The following is a 19,964-nucleotide window of genomic DNA, read 5'->3' as shown; positions in this document are numbered from 1 at the left end:
GAACACCGGTCAAGAAGATCCACTGAACTAACTCATGCAAAGCTCAGAAATCGTCAAGAACGGACTATCAAACTCACACGAATGAGTGGTCAAACATTTTCACTACGTGATGCTGCCTTGACTTTTCAGTTATTGTTTGCCATGGTCCGTATTTGTGACGGAAAAGGACATATTCCCAAATCTTATTCAAGATTCACGACATTGTTGCTGGTCTCATATTCAGTTCTGCCATCAATATAACTAACCGCAGCTTATGTAAACTGCACACAGTCGACTCTATCACGCAACACATTTCGGTAAAATATTTTTATTTGACTATGCTCGACGAAAAACTATCGTCGGGTGTTTCGTGTTTTGTACTCGACCACTCTGAAAAGTGATAATAAAAAAGAAATATATGAAAATTGCAAAGAATAAACTCATGCGCGAGTTTGGTCGATTTAAACACAAAGTGAGGACATCAATCCTCGCGGAGAGACGTCACAAATCGATTACTATAAAGTCTACAAACTATAAAGGCCGCTCTTTCAATTATAAATAATAAAGAAAGACACCCATAACTGCATTTATGGAACTTTTGGCTTGGTTAGCGTTGAAGAACACACAACAAGAAAATAGATACTCAAAACGTGGCTTGTTCTGAGAAACAGGCGGCAGAAACAGTCGCCAATATTAAAGTAAATATTATTTACAATATCTTATAATAAAATAAAAGCTGCTGCTGTAACGGCGCTAGAGTTACTATGGAAACAAAAAATAAATTGGCGACTAGTATAAAGGATGTTTTGCCTTCGGGAATATTCTTGCGTGGAGTTCATAACCAGCTATGAAGCAAGCTGTTAACAGACTAATGAAATTGATGACTTGATTGCTTTCCTAATTAGTTATTGACTTCTCACACGCTAGATCAGAAGGAAGTTGAAATCATGTAAGTGTTGATTAGTTGGGAATATATTATATGGGCGAGATTTGAAACTATGTCGCAATAATACGAATAGAAATCTCTTGTCGTTCGAGGAATAAAAGAAAGAATTTGAAAGTAAATGTACATGATTGTACGAATTGTTGGATATTTCGACAGTGATCATTTTTCGTAAATCCGTTATCTTCTACATAATCCACATATTAGCTTCGGATGCTAGTTAACTAGGTTTTGTTACTCTGCATCTAACTGTGTACAGCGATTATATTCAGTTCTACCGGTACAAGATAGTACTCGGTTTGTACATGTCAAATAGTGAATAAGTACTGATAGCAAATAATCATTAATGGTATAGCCAATGATGTTGCGTGACAAAAATACGTTCGATGGGGAAATTTGTTCTGTTGCTGAGCAGCAAAAGTCTTTTGTTCGTTCGATGGTATATGGCATCATATGTAGTGCATAGCCGGATATTTCATGATGGCTTTTCGGTTACTTCAGTCAATTTGACTTCATGAGCATCACCAGATAACTCGACCGCCGCCAGCCCGCCACTGCTTTTCGCTTCGACTTCGTTACGGCCATCTCGATTACGCCTGATGACGCTTCATGTGGAGCGCAAGGTGGTCAGAGCGAGAGAAGCAACGGCCGCACACCATACACTTGAATGGCTTTGCTCCTGTGTGCTTCCTCATGTGACGTGTTAACTCGTCAGATCTCGCGAAACGCCAGTCGCATCCAGGCCAGGTACAGCTATACGGTTTTTCACCTGCAAGCGAAAAAATATCTTGTAGCCTCTAGGTACACATCTTGTTTGGAATGCGATTCCAGCACGAGACCCCTCTAGCATTGTCACAATTGTTTATTTTCTCAATACTAGAGTGTTCGTGCATCTCCGTCAATTGTCAATATACTGTAGAGATATTTGCTTTCCGCTTTGTCAAACCGTATTTCCTATCCAGTAATCTTCCGATGCGGTCCATTGACAAAGAATCGAACGACAGATCGTTTCAAAGGGTACCCAGTATCACAGTAAAAGTCTTATAATATATGCCAAATTACCTGTATGAGTCCTTTGGTGTGCTTTCAGATGGGAGCTCTTTGTATACGCTTTGGTACAACCTAAAAAGAACACGCTCTTATTAATGATTGATTCGTTTGTATGTGCCTTTTCGGATCCGCACAGGAAATATTATTCATGGTCATATTTTAGAGGAAAAATTATTCGGTATTTTGCCTGTGAATTATACCGTTATAGGAAATCATCTGCGCTCCACTCGCGAATGTGCTCTTGTGTCAGTTCAGAATTACTTTGTTGGTTATAGCATGCGAAATATCGCCTTTGAAAATAAGTCAAGATATCAATGGTTGGAAAGATACCAGTATAAAAGCTACGTATACGTATAGAGCAGTTGAAGGCCAACTCTTGAACTATAACTCTTGACTTTCATAGCACCTGGTACAACGTACAAATACAAATGACAATACTTTGATATTTACTATAGCGTGAATTCTTTGCGATATTGAAATATGAATGAAACCCAGAGCCAGCCAATGGCGTAGTCTATTGTTGAGTACAACGTTTCATTTCGAGCCGTGTCACGTTTTCAGTTGAAATGACTACGTAGGCGTTCGAAGAGTGATGAAGTTTAATATATATCTTAATGTGCCGCGTTGTTAAGGGAACTGAGTGAAACCTTATTCTCACCTTGATAATCACATTTGTGAACTCGTTTCTTCTCCAGGTCCGGATTATTCCTTCGACTGTATCGGGGTCTGTACGGAATGGTGCCGTTCATTGCTAATGGGTAAGGCGGGGGTGGCCTGTGATCACCGCTGCCGTGTCTTGAATGGTGGAGTTGATTATGGGATATCGCGAAGCCGTTTGAGATAATTCGGTGGTGGTTTACATCATGGTGCGCGTATGGAGTTGAGAGTTGCATAGCGCTGTGTGGGTCTACCGGCGTCAGGTTAACAGGGTTGGGGAAGTATTGATGCAAATTTTGATGAAAATTCTCCTCCGTGAGCTGTCGTGGAAATTCCGAACCATAGCTGCAACTTTTCGATATTAAGTCCGTTTCGTGAATCGGTTCTTGCTTCAAAAATTGGGTTTGAACCGAGAACCCAGTGTTCGTGATGTTATAAAGATTGCTGTTTCTTTGGTTGTGGTGATTCGAGTTTAAGTGAGAGTCCAAACTGCACCTTCTGTTACAAGATGCATTTTCTTCAAATGCGTACCCTTCCGATGTCATCATTCTGGATTGTACCGTGTCGGGTTCGGACTTTATGCACGTTGTTTGATAACCGCTCGAATACCGGCAGTCGCTTGGGTTCGGGCTTGTGTAGGATTGTGAGGAAATTGGTGAAAAGTACCCTTCAGAACACCGCGACATGAGCCGCTCGGCGGAGTGAGGCAGGCTGGCTGATCGCGACCTGTTCACTGTCATGTCGCCCATGCAGTTAGTTTCGTTCTCTGTCGCGACCGAAGAGGTGACGCTGTGATGCATTACGTCGTACTGCGTGTAAGAGTCTGATTCCGAACACTGTCGTGACCGGGAGCACGACGAATTTGCGTAGCAGCTGTTTGGCGTTCTTGGTTGGTACGGAGACGTCGCGGACCTCATCGAACCGACGGATGGTGGCGAGTGAAGCATCGCGTCGGAGCTTGTGATGAAGGTCGACACGGGAGGTATGTTAGGGGAAGTGGGACCAGCGGCTTCCGCGCAGCTTGCGCTGCCGCATGGGGACGCTACGGGACTCCCAAGGTGGTGATTATGGGGCGATGTCATCGATGTGTGGGATGGTGAGGCGATTTGACTGGAAGGGGAGCTCATCATAGTATTTGCGTGTGGCGGGCTCATATGACCTTCTGTGCTGCTGGGGTGAGGATTGCCGTATCCGTTGACGCTGTTACGTTGTCCAACGACTACGTTGAAATTGATGTTGACCATTGTTGATGATCTGTTTTCGCTGTGATCCATTCCGTGCATAGTATGTTCCATATGCATGTAGGAATCATGCGGCGTACTCGTGCTCAAATCTGTGATGGTGAGAGGATTGGTTAAATCCAAGATTTGTTGTATTGTCGGCTGTTTCAGCCTTGTAACCGACGTTGGTGCCAGTTTAACTCACCTAGAGCAAAGTCAGGCTGCGACAAGATTTCGTTAACTCTTGAGGCGCTGTCACGTCTGAAGATCTCCGGATCAGATTTGAAGGTAGGCCTTGGTCGAGCTGATGTTGGCGGGACCGCGCATGTTGTATAGTTGGCCGCTGACGGAGGTGGCATTTCGCTTTGATGCCGTGCGTTGTAATGGACGGATGCCATGACTGAGCTGTTGATGTCGCTTTCAAAATACTTTTCCATGCCAACCTGCAAGGAAAGAAATCTATTCAGCTTTCATCCCAGAAGGAGTACAAATGTCTTTTCAAAGTCATTCACGGCCGAGTAAACATGAGAAATCGTCCCGCTCATAATTGACCAGCTAGTATTGATTGCGTAGAAGTGACTTGATTTGAGCTACCAAGTCAAATTGAGCGTTGTTGAGTGACAATAAGCAACGATATGCAATTTATATCGGTGAGTGATAGTGCCCTAGCTTCCTTTGGAAGAGAGTATGCTGGGACTTCAGTGTCTTGCGGTACGCGTATCACATATATGACCTCCCGACCACTATAGTATAAATAGACCGAAGCATTCTTGCATACATTGAAAAGAGCAAGATTGCGTGCGTTTGCTGTTTCCACGCACATTTTCGTAGCTCGGCAAACATATTTTGCAAGCATGTGCGTCAGTAACGCAATAAATTTTAACGTCGATACACATTTAATGTTTGCGTGTGTGGAAAGAATGCTTTTACTTCGACTACACTTACCATCGCTTGGACGATGGTGAACAAATAGGTTTGTAGAAGAGCAAATACGCGATCGTTACTCTTCCGGACCTCTCTTTGTACGGTATAGCCTTTGCATACAGCAAGATAAAAATATACCGTCGCCGACAAAGTAATTTTACAACCCAGATGATATGTTTTACCGGGGTCTTTCTGCACGCTATCTCCGATTAAGGACGTTTAACTTAACCTATCCTCAAGACACTTGCTTCAAAAACATAAACTTTAAAACGCTACACTGATCCCTTTACCATAAATTGACATGTAACATTACTTACCGACACCTGGTCGAAATCACTGGTCAACTCCGCGTCGACTGGTAGATCCGGAGACAGAGCGGGAACTTCGTGGCTCACGAAAGCTGCGCTATAGTTATCAGGAATGTTGTGAAAGTCAGCCGATTTCGGAAATGGTGTCGTCTCAAACAGGTTGCAATGACTCGTAGGATAGTTTAATGTCGTAGCAGCTGCCATGGGGTATTCAATGTGGAATGGCGAATGCGCTGCGTGTATACGTGATGATGATACAGAAGTGTTGATATAAGATCGGTATGATCGCTCGGCGAATCTTCGACAAAGTTCCACCAATTGATGCTAGATACTCAACAAATCTGAAATAGAAATATCAATAATTACGAATTGGTTTAACTACAAGTCCTTTCATACTGCATTTATATATTTAAAATGAATAAATGTATAGCACGAGGTAAAAGTTAGATATACTATACAGCATACATATACAATTATTCCTGACTTAGCAGGTAATAAGTAGTTTCGATTTGAAGACCGCCGAGGTGAGCAGCGATATGCGACTTTGTCATGATAAATTTTCAATATATACCGGTGAAAATCAGACGTAGAAAAAATCGCTAATCCCATAAAGTGTCTATCAAGAAACGCAGTCCGCTGGAGGCTAGCTGATGTCAAGTTCCCAAAGCAGCAAGTTAATCTCGCTCTAAGAATACTTTATCAAGATTATCCTTTCTCCGGCACTAGCGACCGGAATTGGCTCCATCTCCGCTAAATATATTTAGCAAAGACACAAGCGTAGCTCTCTCTCTCCTGTGCGGATGCCGCTCGTAACTATTAACATGCTCGGTCCTAGTATTTTGTATTTGAGTTATCTCATTCCTCGCGACTTTATTATAAGGATCAAACTATACTCTCGATTTTTTTTGCTCGGAATATCTTTTTTTCTTCCAGTCGTAATTAGGTACATTGTATAACTTCAACGGGACCTCTGTAAGAGTGTCACGTTCTCGTCTCGTCGACGCTATACTGTTATTAGAGACGTTCTTCACGCAAACCCGTTCCGTTGCTACGCTGATATATTTGAGTAGCAAGTTTCCTTTATACCTCGCCAGTTACGCTCAACGTGAAAAAAGACGCATTGCGTAAGAACGTTGGTCGCCTCGGGTAAATATTAAACGCATGCGTGTTTCAATATCTACCCCGCAGAGTTATGGGGTCGCATCAGGTCCACGAAATATCATCAGAAATATACCTTACGTACGAGTAGAAATATTTGGGACATGAAATCATAATTCGACACGCGTCTAACGGGATAGCGTTCCAAGTCCGTACGTTTCTTGCCGATACGGAGTCGTTGCCCCGTTGAACTGTTGTCGCAACCTCCCAAATATTGACATAGTGATATCGCGTCTTCTAGAGCGCGGTGCGTGATCAATGTAGCGTGGAATGTCAAGGTCTGGAATTTAGGCTTGCTCGGTTGAAAGGTAAATGAAGTATAAATTTTGGAGGTCGCATAAGCTTCAACCTACCGTAACAATTTATCGAAACCTTCAAGCTACAAAAACGCAAAGATATGCTATTTGTGAACAGGCTGAAACAAGCTCGAGTCTCCGCGTAAATGATAAATTCAGTCCAAGCCCGGTAATTCACTGTTCTCGAAACCCATGGAAATAGCCACAACGTTTGACATTGCGATGTCAACCTGAGTGATAGCCAGACCCGTCACACTTTGTTTCTCAATTCTATCTCGGACTTGCGTCGTTTGTTGGTTTTCTTAATTCAAAACGGACAATCAAATATTGAAACCATGATTACGTGCGTGAATGATTCGCCTGTCCGGGTTCTTCAAACAGGAGATGCAGAGCTATCGGTATCAAACAAAAATTCTATGTGTGCTGCCATGACTCAGCGCAGCGCAGCGCATGAACTTACGGCGCTAGTATTACTTAGTGATTAATATCGTGTATCCTGACCGAACATTTCACGAAAATATCTGCTCCGGTTAAGCGGGTGAAAGGTTTCAGAATGGGGTATTCATTTCGAGTCATGGATCGGTTGCATATCGAACTTACAAAATGAGTATTTCATCAGCACATATTTACGTTACATCTTGATTTCGTGTACTCACGAAACTTTATATACAAACTTGAAACGACTTTGTTAACAGAACGTGATAATTTCAATAGAACAAATCCGTTCTCCCGGTGTTATGGTTCGTAGCCGTGATATTACTCTATGTACCGATCAAACTATACATTATTTAATGTGTGAAAATCGTGAAAGAGATTCCTATACAGAACCGTAATGTAAGTTCAAAATATTATACTGGCATATCGACCAAATTGCATTTTATTACACCCCATTGTACCAGCGTATTCTAACTTTCCTTCAAAAATACCACCTCTTTGAATATGCGAAATATATCTGATCTATCACATGCTATTGCTGTGTGTGGCGCAACATAAGAAATGACAATTACCACCCTAAAAGCGACCAGTAGTTCAATGCATCGGCATCTATGTGTATTGGGACTAATTATTGAACGGCCTTTCTATCCTTAAAAACTTATTCAAATATATATTGCAGAAAGTTGAATATATTGCGAATGTAAAAAAAAAACACAGCATTCATTGGATTACGACGTGTTAATACCGTCGCTAAAAGCAGCATCTCCTGCGTACGAATAGTTTTGTCCCAAAATGTGCTATACTTTGATGATGTACTTCTGTGAAATTCACCATAAAAACCCAAGCTCATGTGTCTTCATCACACGCACCACACCTTGCAACGAGGCGGATTTATGCTGAGATATATTTAGTAGTCTCGCGTACAAACCAAATACACCATAGCGCAGTATATTTCAAACAGCAGCAAGTGAAAACGTTTCCAGAGATGTGTACGTTGTATTGCGTATTACCGGTCTGGAATCCGATTGTAAACAACCGATTTGGTCTACCTTCCGTTTATTTAAAGAAAATAAAAAACGATGTACATCGAGTACTCACCGATTGTTGCGTCTTGTGTTCCGTCGTAAACGTGTTCTTCACTGGAATTTGTTTTGGAAAATAAGCTTGGTACTTGATAAAAAGAGTGGTCGTTGTCGATGAAATGCGTTAAAGAATAAAAAGTTTATTAATCCCGGTGACTACACGTGACACCGAGTGCTCTGCAAGGTCTTGTTGGTAACGGCGACTAATACTGTCACCGCTGGTCGGAAATGGAAATGTTTGTAACTTCTCGATACGAATGAGTTTCTTCTATTCTCGCTTGAAAGAGTTCACCTTCTCGAATCTTCTTGCTGACGTATTTCGTGTACTAGGCATAGATGGTGTATATATATTTTTTTATGTTTTTGGTTTGCTAAAAAGCAGCACCTTCGTCTGAAAAAAAACATAAATAAATCTAATTCAGTGTATGTAATTTCTATACACTGACTTTTTGCTTGCAAATGCATGATAAAATAAAACGCATATTCTGTCCAAGCGAAAATTTTTAATTTCGATCGTTCCTGTAATAGTTGATTAATAAACTTGCGCCTTTTATTCGCGACTATTCTTGCTTGAAAGTACTGAATTGAATTTCCCAATGTGATGGATTCATTCCTGTACTTTTACCATTAGGCGTGTCTGTCACGGTAATATATGTTGCATTACGATGACGTTGACAATGGTTAAACACTGCATCACTAATCTCGTAAATCTGAACATAGCTTACCCATAAATTGATTTCAGACTTGGTTATTGCTGTCGTGATGGTCTAAACATTTAAATCAACTGACTGCGACTACACCTCCGTGAAATTATGAACAACTTGATTCTTAAATTCATCTCTCCATCACAGCTGAGAAGGAAAACCGTCTACGTTTGCATACACAGTCTATTGTCGTAAGTTCGCATATTGTCTGTACTTGAAATCCTCTATATTTATGGCGCCATTGGAATCCTAGGGTTATGTTTGTAGAACGCGTTCGCCAAGAGCAACGGCTAGATAATAGAATTGTTGTTCTCTGTCGAATACGTATAAAAACAAGTCTCCCTTCACACACAAATGATATGTGAATATTGTATCGCCGATCTTTAATATGTAACGTCTCTCAACGCGTACCAAAGTGAAGATCGCCTTAACACTAGTTTGGCATTCTGAGACATTCGTATTTCTTAAGCAACCCTTACATGAAACATATTTTAGATAACTGATAAATTCAAGGCATTGCTGTCAACTATTCAGAATAAAGTCAGCTACCCCTCGATTTTGCACCACACTATACGTCTGCGATGGATAATTTTTCATCTGAACCTTTGCCGAAAAACAAATTCCAGACACTAAACCTGTTGACGGCATTCTCAGGAAGTTGACGGAAGACATGGTCCATCGACACTGCATGAGCGTAAACGGTTGTTCCACTTTGGTCTTATCCTCTTTTTTCGCGGAGCCCCAGAAGCCTTGTTGATAACAAAGCTCAAAATAGTGATCACGCTGTCACTGTTGTGTTATGGAACTTCGTTATCGGTCATCTGATGTTGCTTGAATTAGCATCTAACATGGTTCTTACTGGAATGTCAGTGGTACATAACCATCCATTGCGATTGAGATCCATTAAATCCCGAATTACCTTGAAATACGTTACGTGGGAGCATTAATATTTGGTACGCTACGAACGGCAGACTTCTTCGCGTCTGCATATCGCACAGTAGAAGCTCGATGAAAGCCAGCCGCCCAGAACGGACAGGCCAATTCTAATGTATAATATTTGCCATGTTTACATATTCTCTTTTCGTGTCCCAACTGCTTTTCATCAGAAAATGTCGGTGAAATCACCCGTGAACGCTTAGATTTGAAACGAAGCCAAGGAGATTATAAATCTCGACGCTTTTGTGTATCTCGAATGTTTAGATGTGAAGGCCTCAATAGCAGAGAAGTCTTTCAGATGCGAAGCCATAAAATATCGATATATACGCCGCTTTCGTACGACTGATGGATATACCTTACCTCTTTTCTCAACACGCCAACTTCTCGCTTCGTTGTTCATCACAAAGCATTATATATAGTTGATAAAATATGCTATTCCGTATTATGACACGGGGTTTACAACGTTGCTAAATACGTGTATTCATTTCGCACATAATTTGTCAGTTTTGTGGAGGATTCGCACCATTGACATTGGATAAACCAAGACGTCGACCGTTAAACTGGGTGCGTTGCAACGTAAATCATATCGACGTCAAATAGGATATTTTTAACGCGGATGCGACTAAATATGGATATCTTCAGACAAATCGTGGCGTATTCTTTTACGCCAAAATTTACTTTCATGAGGCTTACCGAACGGACGATTTCATATCGCAAAAAAACTGTATTCCGTAATCTTGCCGAATAACTCGATCGGAAAAATCCCGCCAGTAAATTGAATTCTTTTCAATGCAACTGATACTTTACATTGTTACCATGTCAAGCGACGGTGAATTACTTATGATATTCAACGAATTGCTCACTGCTCGCCCTGAATTTGACACAGGAAACTACTGTAATGAAAGATCTAACATTTCTGTCACAGCGTGAGATCGTTGGCTGATGAAACATAAGCTATACTTTAAATGTGATATATTGAAACACTCTTCACGACGACTCAAATAATTCTGGAAAGCGGGGGCGTTTTGATTTTGACGTGTTATACATCGCTCTGGTGGTCAATTACAAACACGCGACTGCACTTCACCGACATATCTCAGGCGCGTTTGGTTTATTGATGAAAAATCTACGTTGGCACCTGATAACCTCAGTAGTTACGGGTGTCAATGAAGATTATGGTTCGCGGCAAAGAGAACGGGAATTAGCAACACGTACCCACAATCCACATATCTTCCTTGATTGCAAGATAATGAATAATGATTAATATATGCTAAACCAGACTTCTAATCAAATTACTGGTACTATGAAAAACTTGCACACAGAATAATGCCTCATCGAATTGAGCTTTATGTACGAAATATGTATTGCGGTATCTTTCCGATACCGATACGAAGATATTTAATATCAGAAACTGACCGATCATCGCTTCATTGCTACTTTGGTTTTCCTCTGCTTCAAATTAATTAATTTGTTCTCTTTGCGTAAAAAGTTTTTATGATCACGCTGGGTTCAGTTCATCATTTCAGCGCGACCGAATTAGATTTTACCGGTATTCACTATCATATAAAACTCTCGTTAAATATATATACACGGTCAAGTCAAACCAGCGATAAAGAGGTTTTTGTACAATACTTTTTAATCTACGATTTAATATGCTATGTCAAAAGAACTGCGTATTCCGAAGATATAAAACGGGATCCAAAGAGCAAGCAGCCATTTCTAACTTCATATTTCAGGGGCTGTAACATCGATGTTTGAAAAGGCTATCTAAGCCCGTAGAACACAAATGAAAGTTATTTTGACAATATCTTAATTGTATCCGGGTGACATTTTAAATGTATATGGATCCGGCACAACGCCATCCAAATTCCCCGCTAATTCTCCGACTGGCATGTCCCAAATCTGACAAGCCTAAATTAAAATGTGACGTTATGAAGTAACGTGTTTCTCAATTTCAAGGTACACACAACGGAAGACTTATATTTTTGCGGCCCTGTGTTTTACAAGTTTCTGCGGTCTATAGCTTGTGGCTGTTTGTAGAAGGTCGACTATGCTTTCGATAGCCGCTCTCGTTCATTTACCAGACCGTCTTATCGCATCTGCCACAGAGTTATATATAGGCCTATATATTCGCGAAAGGTTTCAAAAAACGAATGGCACCCCACTCCTAGGATCATTTATGGAAGAAAATGCCCAACGTGTGGATCGCTCAATATCACCCGTCTTTTGTCACGGCCCTGTTTTTTTTTAATTTCGATCAAATTTGCGAAAGATGATAAGCAAGTGATGTTCAGTGATGCTTTTAAGCGCAAAATCCATGTAATTATAGTATTGTGCAAATTAGGCTATTGAGTCACTTTACACCGGTCTACCGAAACCCGAGTAATATACAACATTGCCATGAAAATCATTGGAACAGATGCATTGCATGCATTGTACGTATACGCCTTCTAGGAAGTATACTGCAGCCGGTATTTTCAGGTCGGTGTGATCCCATGCGTTTCTCCGACACGTTAATAAGTCATTATCCAATATACGACTGCAACGTAGGCTAGAGATGCATGCATACCGACGCGATCGCTTATCGAAAGATCTAAAGTTAGGGCTACTGCATGGGGCATCGTAAATATGAGAACTGTACCGTCAGTTAAAAATGCCAGGTTGAGAATTAGTTTACGGAATTAACGAAGTCTGTAATCAAAAGATGGTCACAGTGGCGTGGTAGCGGTTACACACAAATCAGCCCCACATTTCCTGTTTCCAACGTGTCATCCTGCTCCGATCATGCCACTGGACTACGGACTTACGGTGTCGTTGTGACAGTATATACGCATGTATACCCACCTTTCTGCGACTGAATGGGACTGCTTGTAATACAGCGACAGGATACATCCAGTCATGGTCCTCGTGCTCTTGTGCGTGATCCATCGCCGTTATCCATCAGTGATAGCGCTGTGGCATATATAGCAGTCGAATTCGAGTTAATTGAATTCGACGGTGTTACCGGATGCCACGAAATCATATTTATTCGCCTTACGTGGCCAACAGACTGGTGACTCTAATACATAAGTTGGAATTTCTGCAATACCCGGTAGAATGTCTCCCCTAATTCTATATATTTTGCGGTGATAAAGGTGAAAGTGAAGGGATGTGGTTATTCATAGACTGCAGGTTGAACCGCAACCCCCCATAATAATAATACATTCCTTGGTGACCTTGGGGGCTTCTATCATTTAATATCATTGTGAGAAAAGTGGAAAGCGAACTGATCGATTTTGACGTCATTATGGAGTTGTTGCGATGTTGAAATTTAACAAAGGCATCTCTAAACTTAAAATTATAAATATAACATATTGAGTTAGACACGCGAATCCTTAAAGAATATTTCGTATATTACATTTTTCCTATTCAGAACATCATATTCGAAGCGAAGTTGCTTTACCCAGCAATCTGTCGCGGTTATCTATGCATAAAACTGTCACGTGACTGTAACTGCAATAAATTAGTGAATGATACTTTAAGCAAGTCTCGATTTGAGGGAGAATTTTCTAGTTATCGCTCATCAGTCCTTTGTGTCTTGATTAATTTTCTAGGTTCACTCGTCATTCGACGCCACACGGTAGTTGTGGAAAGATGCGACTTTTGGGCCTACTCAAAAACCTGTTATGTAGGTACAGCTCCATTCCTGTACTTCTTCGGTTTATAGTTCATCCTACCATCACATCACCAACACACGGTACGTTAATCATCAGGTACAGAGGCTGCTAAGTTCAAGGTGTGAATGGGATAATCTCGGAGTTTTTATTTGCAAAGTTATTTCACTGGAGCTGTTTCAATAGGATTCTGATGAAGTTGATGCAGTGCTACAATAAATCCGGCGTCTCCGAGTTGCCTTCAATCGAGTTAGGCGGATTGTACTCAGACTATCTTCTAAATTAAATCGCATAGCAATGCATTCTCTATAAGCCGAAGCGTTTGCAATGGCGTCATTTCAGCATATTCGCGGGCGTACCAGTCGCCGTTTGAGTGACAAAACATAAACAAGTGACGAGATTCAGGAAATCGTCGCTGTACCGATGCACTTTTTAACAGATGATTATGTTATTTAGTGTTTACATACTAATGGACATACCGCAGCATGTGAGACAAGCCAATGCGATGACGTTTCTATATCAAAGGTAGATATCTTGTTTGCGTGTTCTCACTTCTCGTACGAATCAAAGTATGACGAGGTGCATGGGCTGTTGTCAGTCAGAGGTGGTCACTCATCAACAATGACATTCCCAATCTTAAACTGGGTAAACTCACATGCACTAAACTCAGTTAAGTCACTTTCATATTGAACTACTTCGACTGTGAAGTAACTCATGAATTTTAGTTTTTTTTATGAATGAAACCGCACTGCCAATAAAGTCTCGTATCACAATGATAGACAGAACTTGTGAAATTGATTCTATTTATAGCGCTATTTGCAGTTAAAGAAAAGATTATAGTATTATTTTGAAATTATATTCACGGTGATATTCATCAGATCAGGTCTGGGAATACGGACGTAGGCTATATAGTATATAGTATATATATCATAACTTTGATATGAGTTTGGAACATTACTCTTACTTTTACCGTGTACTTAAGTAACAGCATATGAGCATGATGTATCCAAATCGGCTGGCTATATATAGTATCAAGTCAACACTGACGTCTAACGATGTGGTAGTATGACTTGCATTTGCAGACAATGGGATCCGGAACTTTTATAGAGTATATGGGCAATTCGAAACCAAATGAACTGAGCGCATCTCAACGCGGGCCACAGATTACTCACCACTCCCCTCAAATCCAGACGAGACTGTCAAATCAGCGTGAATTGATCCGCCTATATAAATAACATCGAATCCGCTGCTCCTCCGTGAATTCACAATTGCGCACAATGTTATACATATCTCCGCAGTCGATCTAGCACTGAATAAGAAGTTTTCACAATAAAGTTTATATTGACGTAATATAGTTTATGGTACGTTGTACGTTTAAGTGCATACATGGCAGTGTGCTTCTGATTACTTTACACTGATTACAATCAGCAAAATCTCTGTGTATTAGTCAGATGGACCATCTTCAATTTTTTTATGTGCTGTGACTGGAATTATAGGATATTGCAGGAAAGTCGTCAGTATGTAGAACCAAATCCGCCAAAATCAATGATTTTTATATATGCGAATATTTTCGAACTTAGTCAAAGTTCAAAATTACTGGATATCGTCGACCAATTCCGTCTTAATCTAAATTTATATGTGACCCAAATCCGGATAATCGTCGCGCTGCATCAACCTGTGCGTTTCGCGGATACACGAAATCCGGAATTTGACTTCCAAATATGGGCGCTGTAAAAGTCTCGTACATTTACGGTAAAGTCTTGACAGTTGCGATGTATTTAGAACCTCGCGTAACACCTACTTAATTTTCATCAAAAATCTTGTACAGCGCAGAACATATTAACCCAGTAAATGCAACGGCGTATGTAAGGACTTACCAAGATATGTTCAAAACTCGACTAAAATAATGCCACCATAAACAAACATGTCCCTTGTATTCGCTGACTTTTCTCCTTCATCAAAAATTATACGAGACGATATATAGAACAGCAATTAGATATCTGCTTTATTTGAGTTTATTTTACTTGCAATGTGACTTTATCGCCTATTTTTATCTGTGGATGAAACGACGCTGTGTTGACAATAACCCTCACGTATGATGATTACCCTGAATATTCCTTGAAATCTGGTTTAGGAATTGAAAGTAGTGCTGTGCGTAATCATTGTTCGACATAATTTATTATGCTCACAGCATGGGTGTCTACAACTATAGTATTTTTTCTGGATTTTTCAATAATATATACATTGGGTGTGCAACGTTTTTGACAACCGGGCTAGATATAAATCGAAGCTGCGAGAGGCCGCACAGCCCTTCTGGCATTGGCAAGGACCGCCGTCTCATTATGATTAATAACTGTTATGGCGGAATTTATCACCACAACTCGGTATAGAACAACAAACACAAATCAGAAATCAAGTTGTCGAGATATGTCAAAATATCCATGTGCAAACTCAGCATATTAGTGATAATTCGGCCCTTCTCTCAGCGTGTGCTTAATCCAAACGTAGTAGGTAGACCAAACCGAATGAGAAACCCATTTCACCGCACAACTTTCAAAATTGGCTCTTCTTCGGCCGGCATAGCCGTTGGCACATTATACAACACAGATATATAGGTTTTAGGTTACCATCGGACCTAATTTGCAGAGATTTTAATAGGCCACGGAGATTTCTGGTTTGCGACTTTCGGGTCATATCTAGACATTTTTGTGTACTAAACTATGCTATCAATGGAATCGTTGATCGTTACCATTATATGGTGTTGCAATCATTAGCTGCATATCTGCGAGTGTGTGGTGGAATAGTATAATATTTGACACACATATACTTGTGTTCAGGGGGATTCTATGCGTAGCTAGCCGTATAAGATCGTATTGACACGGATACGTTCTGGTCAAAGGCACATCGCAATGCTGACATGTATCCGAGGCCTTTATGTTCCACCAGTACCAGCAGTGCCAATAACCTTATGAGTGTCAAATATCCCCGGTACGTACTTGCCCATTTTGGTGCTACCGTATACGGGAGTGTTCAGTTCATGTTCAAGGAGAGTGAAAAGCCTCTATTGTAAATATGCTGCATCGACATTTTATACATATCTTGAAGGCTTTGAACGTTTTATATATCCTCATTGGTGATTTACACACTCTATTGCTATTTACAAACAATTGCGAACACAATGCTGCCGATTTTGTACTGTTATTACTAACAAGTGATGTTAAGCTGGGAAAGCCATTTTCGAAGAATATTGTATGTAAATAGCTCTAACTCTTAATCATGTCGTGCACGAGCACCATAGATCGTATTCGAATAAATGACACCTCAACGCACAACGAATGTCTATGACGCAATCACTGAATAATGACACCACGGTTACGTCACAGTATGGCAAAAGTAAACGATAAATCAGTAAACTAGACCCGTTCTTCACCTGTACAGTGTACGGGAAAGTTTCATCGAACATTAAACTTTATCAAAATTCTCCACCATCATTGCGACAAGGCATATGACATCATTCCATGTTCCGTATCGGTGCTATAGTTTCTCGTTCATTGATCGTCGTCACTCAAAGTTCGAAATCAAAGCTATGTTCACAGTGCAGTACCATCATGCCTGCGACGTGTCCAGTAAATCATGTTGCGGACTAAAATCCTTTATTTCGTAAACACGAGAATTCGTAATCCAGTTGACGCCATAATCCCCGGATCGTCAAATGCATATAGCACAGAAATCATTTCGACAGGTAATTTGATCATATTTCCAGTTCTGGTGTGTGAGGAGATTTGGACACTTTAGTTTTAGTCGTGCATACATTGTGATTCTTATGTCGTTTATAATCTCCATGGCCTTCCTCTTCCTGTGAATATAACTAATATTGAATATAAATAATATAACTGAAACAATAATTCACCAAGAGGCCATCGCGACGTTTCGCTCATGCATATAACATATACTGAATCGGCATTAGGATCAAGACTGGATCAAGGTGTATACCCTGGGCCTACGATATTCGTAGGCCCCGGTATACCCATATTGTATACAATATATTGGATATTGATAAAATATACGATGCACGAAATCTTGCGGATGCCGATATTGGGCTGTCATTATGATTTTACAAATTTGTGGAGTAGCAGATTACTTGATCGATAAAACTAAAGCCATTAGACTTTATGCGGCATTTTTCATTAATGCACGACATGTGTCGCGTAGAAGTTATAAAGGACTGCTTCGGAATACAGGCGGCAACACTCTAAAGTTACGTAATATCACCTATACGTTTTTACCGAGTAAAATCCGGGATAAGCTTTACTGTTACGCTTCCGTCAACATAATCTCTCCGGACGGATTGTGTCTATGATTTTTTTGTGTCCATCATTTGCTTTCAGTTTCAGTTATCTCAAATATCCCTATTGAAGCCACATACAAATCCAATATAATTGAAACTATTTCGGTGCGCACCATATCCAGGGTCGGGAATATTGTAAAAAGATCATGATATGGAAAAATATAAAAGAATGCTCATTTGCCCGCATAATATATAATGCTGGGCTTTGCCATATGCGATCTATTGTTAGATAAGTGAAATAATTCATTAGTAATGGGATAACTGATTGCAGCTCTCCAATTGTTTAATAGAACTGTTGTTAACTATAGCTCGTCAAACATTTTCCGGATCAACATTTGCACTTTTTATCACGACGGCCGTCTCAGTAATGTTCATATAGACTTAGAATTCATGTCATTTCAGTTTATGTGTGATCCGTGCTAAATGTTAATCTAGTAGCATGGCATTATACATATGAATCCAAATTAATTGGTGTGGACTGCTAGAGAACGCTGAAAATTGGATAACTACAACATGGTTTATTGACAAGTCATAAATAACTGTATTTGCTCATGTTTCAAACGCACACTTGACTCGCAATTATGTCACATATATCCATCTAGGGACAAAAAAACTACGGCAAACCATAAAATTATTATTACATCGTCGGCTATAAAATTTAAGGCAATGTAATATATATGGCGCCATACCCTCCATATGATAATTTTATGGCGGAATATTCTAGAATGGGAGTACATTTTCCGGACACGACACATTGAATTGAATATGTTCTGTTATAGATGAATGTATATATGCTTATGGGTAATGTACGTCATTGCGGCACGCTTTATTGACATTAGTAGCACATGGGACCGCGAATGTGGAGCGCTTTCGAATTGCACAACGACAACGGTCCTATTTTGTTGAATGCTATTACCTATTACGGGTGAGGGCGACGGGACGGTAACAAAAAATAAATGCCGTGGAAATAGAGGCCTTGTGAACCATACTATATATGGGCGACAAAAAAGGTTAACATACATAATTCTTACCGCTGCTACCGCGCGGTAGCACATACGATTGTCCACACCACTATTGAACAGGAAAATGTAATCCGGAATCAATATGCAAAAAATGGCATTTTTAAAAACTGAGCTCTACGCCTATATTGGAGCGAAGGACAGGCATTGTGACAGAGACGCTCGATAGATATCAAAGTAGTTTTGTGACCGATAAGGTATTTTCTTGGGCAAATTTGAAAATACACAATAGTATTAATGTACTAACGCAGGGGTGGGCAACATACGGCCCGCGAAGGGATTTTGTCCGGCCCGCGGACAGTTTTCCGTCTTACATGATAATGTGGCCCGCGGCCCCAGTCTGCCGAGATTCCCCACTGCTTGCTTACTACATCAAATTCTATTGACTGTATACGTGTATGCGCAGCGTGCGAGAGGGAAGCTTACGCGTAAATTCGTCGAAGCGAGAAGACTTGTGTTATCGGCATTTACGATGTACTCAACCCTAATGTCGTTTGGGGTAATCATGGTGTTTGTCGACTACAATGGTCATTTACACCATGCTGGTATTTCTTATTTGTGATTCCGTAACCGCCTACTTGTAGCACGGCACACTTCTAGGCTTTTGTAAGACACCGCTTATGCCAGTGGTCGCCAACGCAAAACTAGTTGCAGGCCACTTTTCAAATTTCGTAGAGGACGCGGGCTGTATGAATCCAATATCCAGATTAACTAGGCCACACAGTTGAAGTTATTTCGTCACCTACTCAACCCTAATGAATTGATATCTTGGTAAATTTGGGGTACCGGGCTTATCGAACGCCTTGAAATCTTTTTTAAGGGTTGGACCCTGTGTTTATTGATCACATAGAAGCAGTCGTGGAGGCGCCTGTATCACAATGCTATTCTCAAATCCACATTGTCTCTGTCACTATCGGCGAGAAATGGCTTTGAAGTGACATTGCTGTCGTTAAAATACATTCATTAAATACAATATATTCCTTGTATATGTGAATAAATGGGCGAATAATGTATCGATTCAGCAATCCGGCCCGCCAAGTACTTAATTTTCCTATATCCGGCCCGCCGACTAGAGAAGTTGCCCGCCCCTGTACTAACGTATAATGTTGTGTAGCCAATGCTCGGTACGTTTGAGACGAATCACTACCGAGTGGCGCAGTTGGTTAAGCGCCAGTGTCACGACACCAACAGCAGTGGTTCGAATCCCGGTTCGCATATGTGTCGGAGCTTTATCTGACCTCCTCATCGCTAA

At 40.6% G+C, this 19,964-nt stretch overlaps 1 protein-coding gene across 1 annotated transcript; it reads right to left on the bottom strand.

The window, feature by feature from the left end:
* Nucleotides 1–291: 291 nt before the first annotated feature.
* On the bottom strand, nt 292–8,474 carry LOC145443835 (uncharacterized). Its single transcript, XM_080321793.1, has 6 exons — nt 8,069–8,474; nt 5,091–5,422; nt 4,055–4,292; nt 2,631–3,962; nt 1,985–2,044; nt 292–1,691 (listed from the first exon to the last, which is right to left on the bottom strand). Exons 2-6 carry the CDS (start codon nt 5,283–5,285, stop codon nt 1,513–1,515), a joined length of 2,004 nt encoding a protein of 667 aa, XP_080177919.1. The 5' UTR covers nt 5,286–5,422; nt 8,069–8,474; the 3' UTR covers nt 292–1,512.
* Nucleotides 8,475–19,964: the final 11,490 nt, after the last annotated feature.

The sequence above is a fragment of the Botryllus schlosseri genome, chromosome 7 (genome assembly GCF_051294905.1).
Source record: "Botryllus schlosseri isolate E-star chromosome 7, Bs_hap1, whole genome shotgun sequence".
Classification (NCBI taxonomy): Eukaryota; Metazoa; Chordata; class Ascidiacea; order Stolidobranchia; family Styelidae; genus Botryllus; species Botryllus schlosseri.
This window is presented reverse-complemented; position numbering and strand designations above follow the sequence as displayed.

Excerpts from the sequence above, each read along its gene's own strand:
- LOC145443835 (XM_080321793.1), bottom strand. The coding sequence starts at position 5,285 with ATGGCAGCTGCTACGACATTAAACTATCCTACGAGTCATTGCAACCTG. Across the intron at positions 4,293-5,090 it reads GTGATTTCGACCAGGTGTCG|GTTGGCATGGAAAAGTATTT; the intron begins GTAAGTAATGTT and ends CTTTCCTTGCAG. Across the intron at positions 1,692-1,984 it reads ACACCAAAGGACTCATACAG|GTGAAAAACCGTATAGCTGT; the intron begins GTAATTTGGCAT and ends TTTCGCTTGCAG.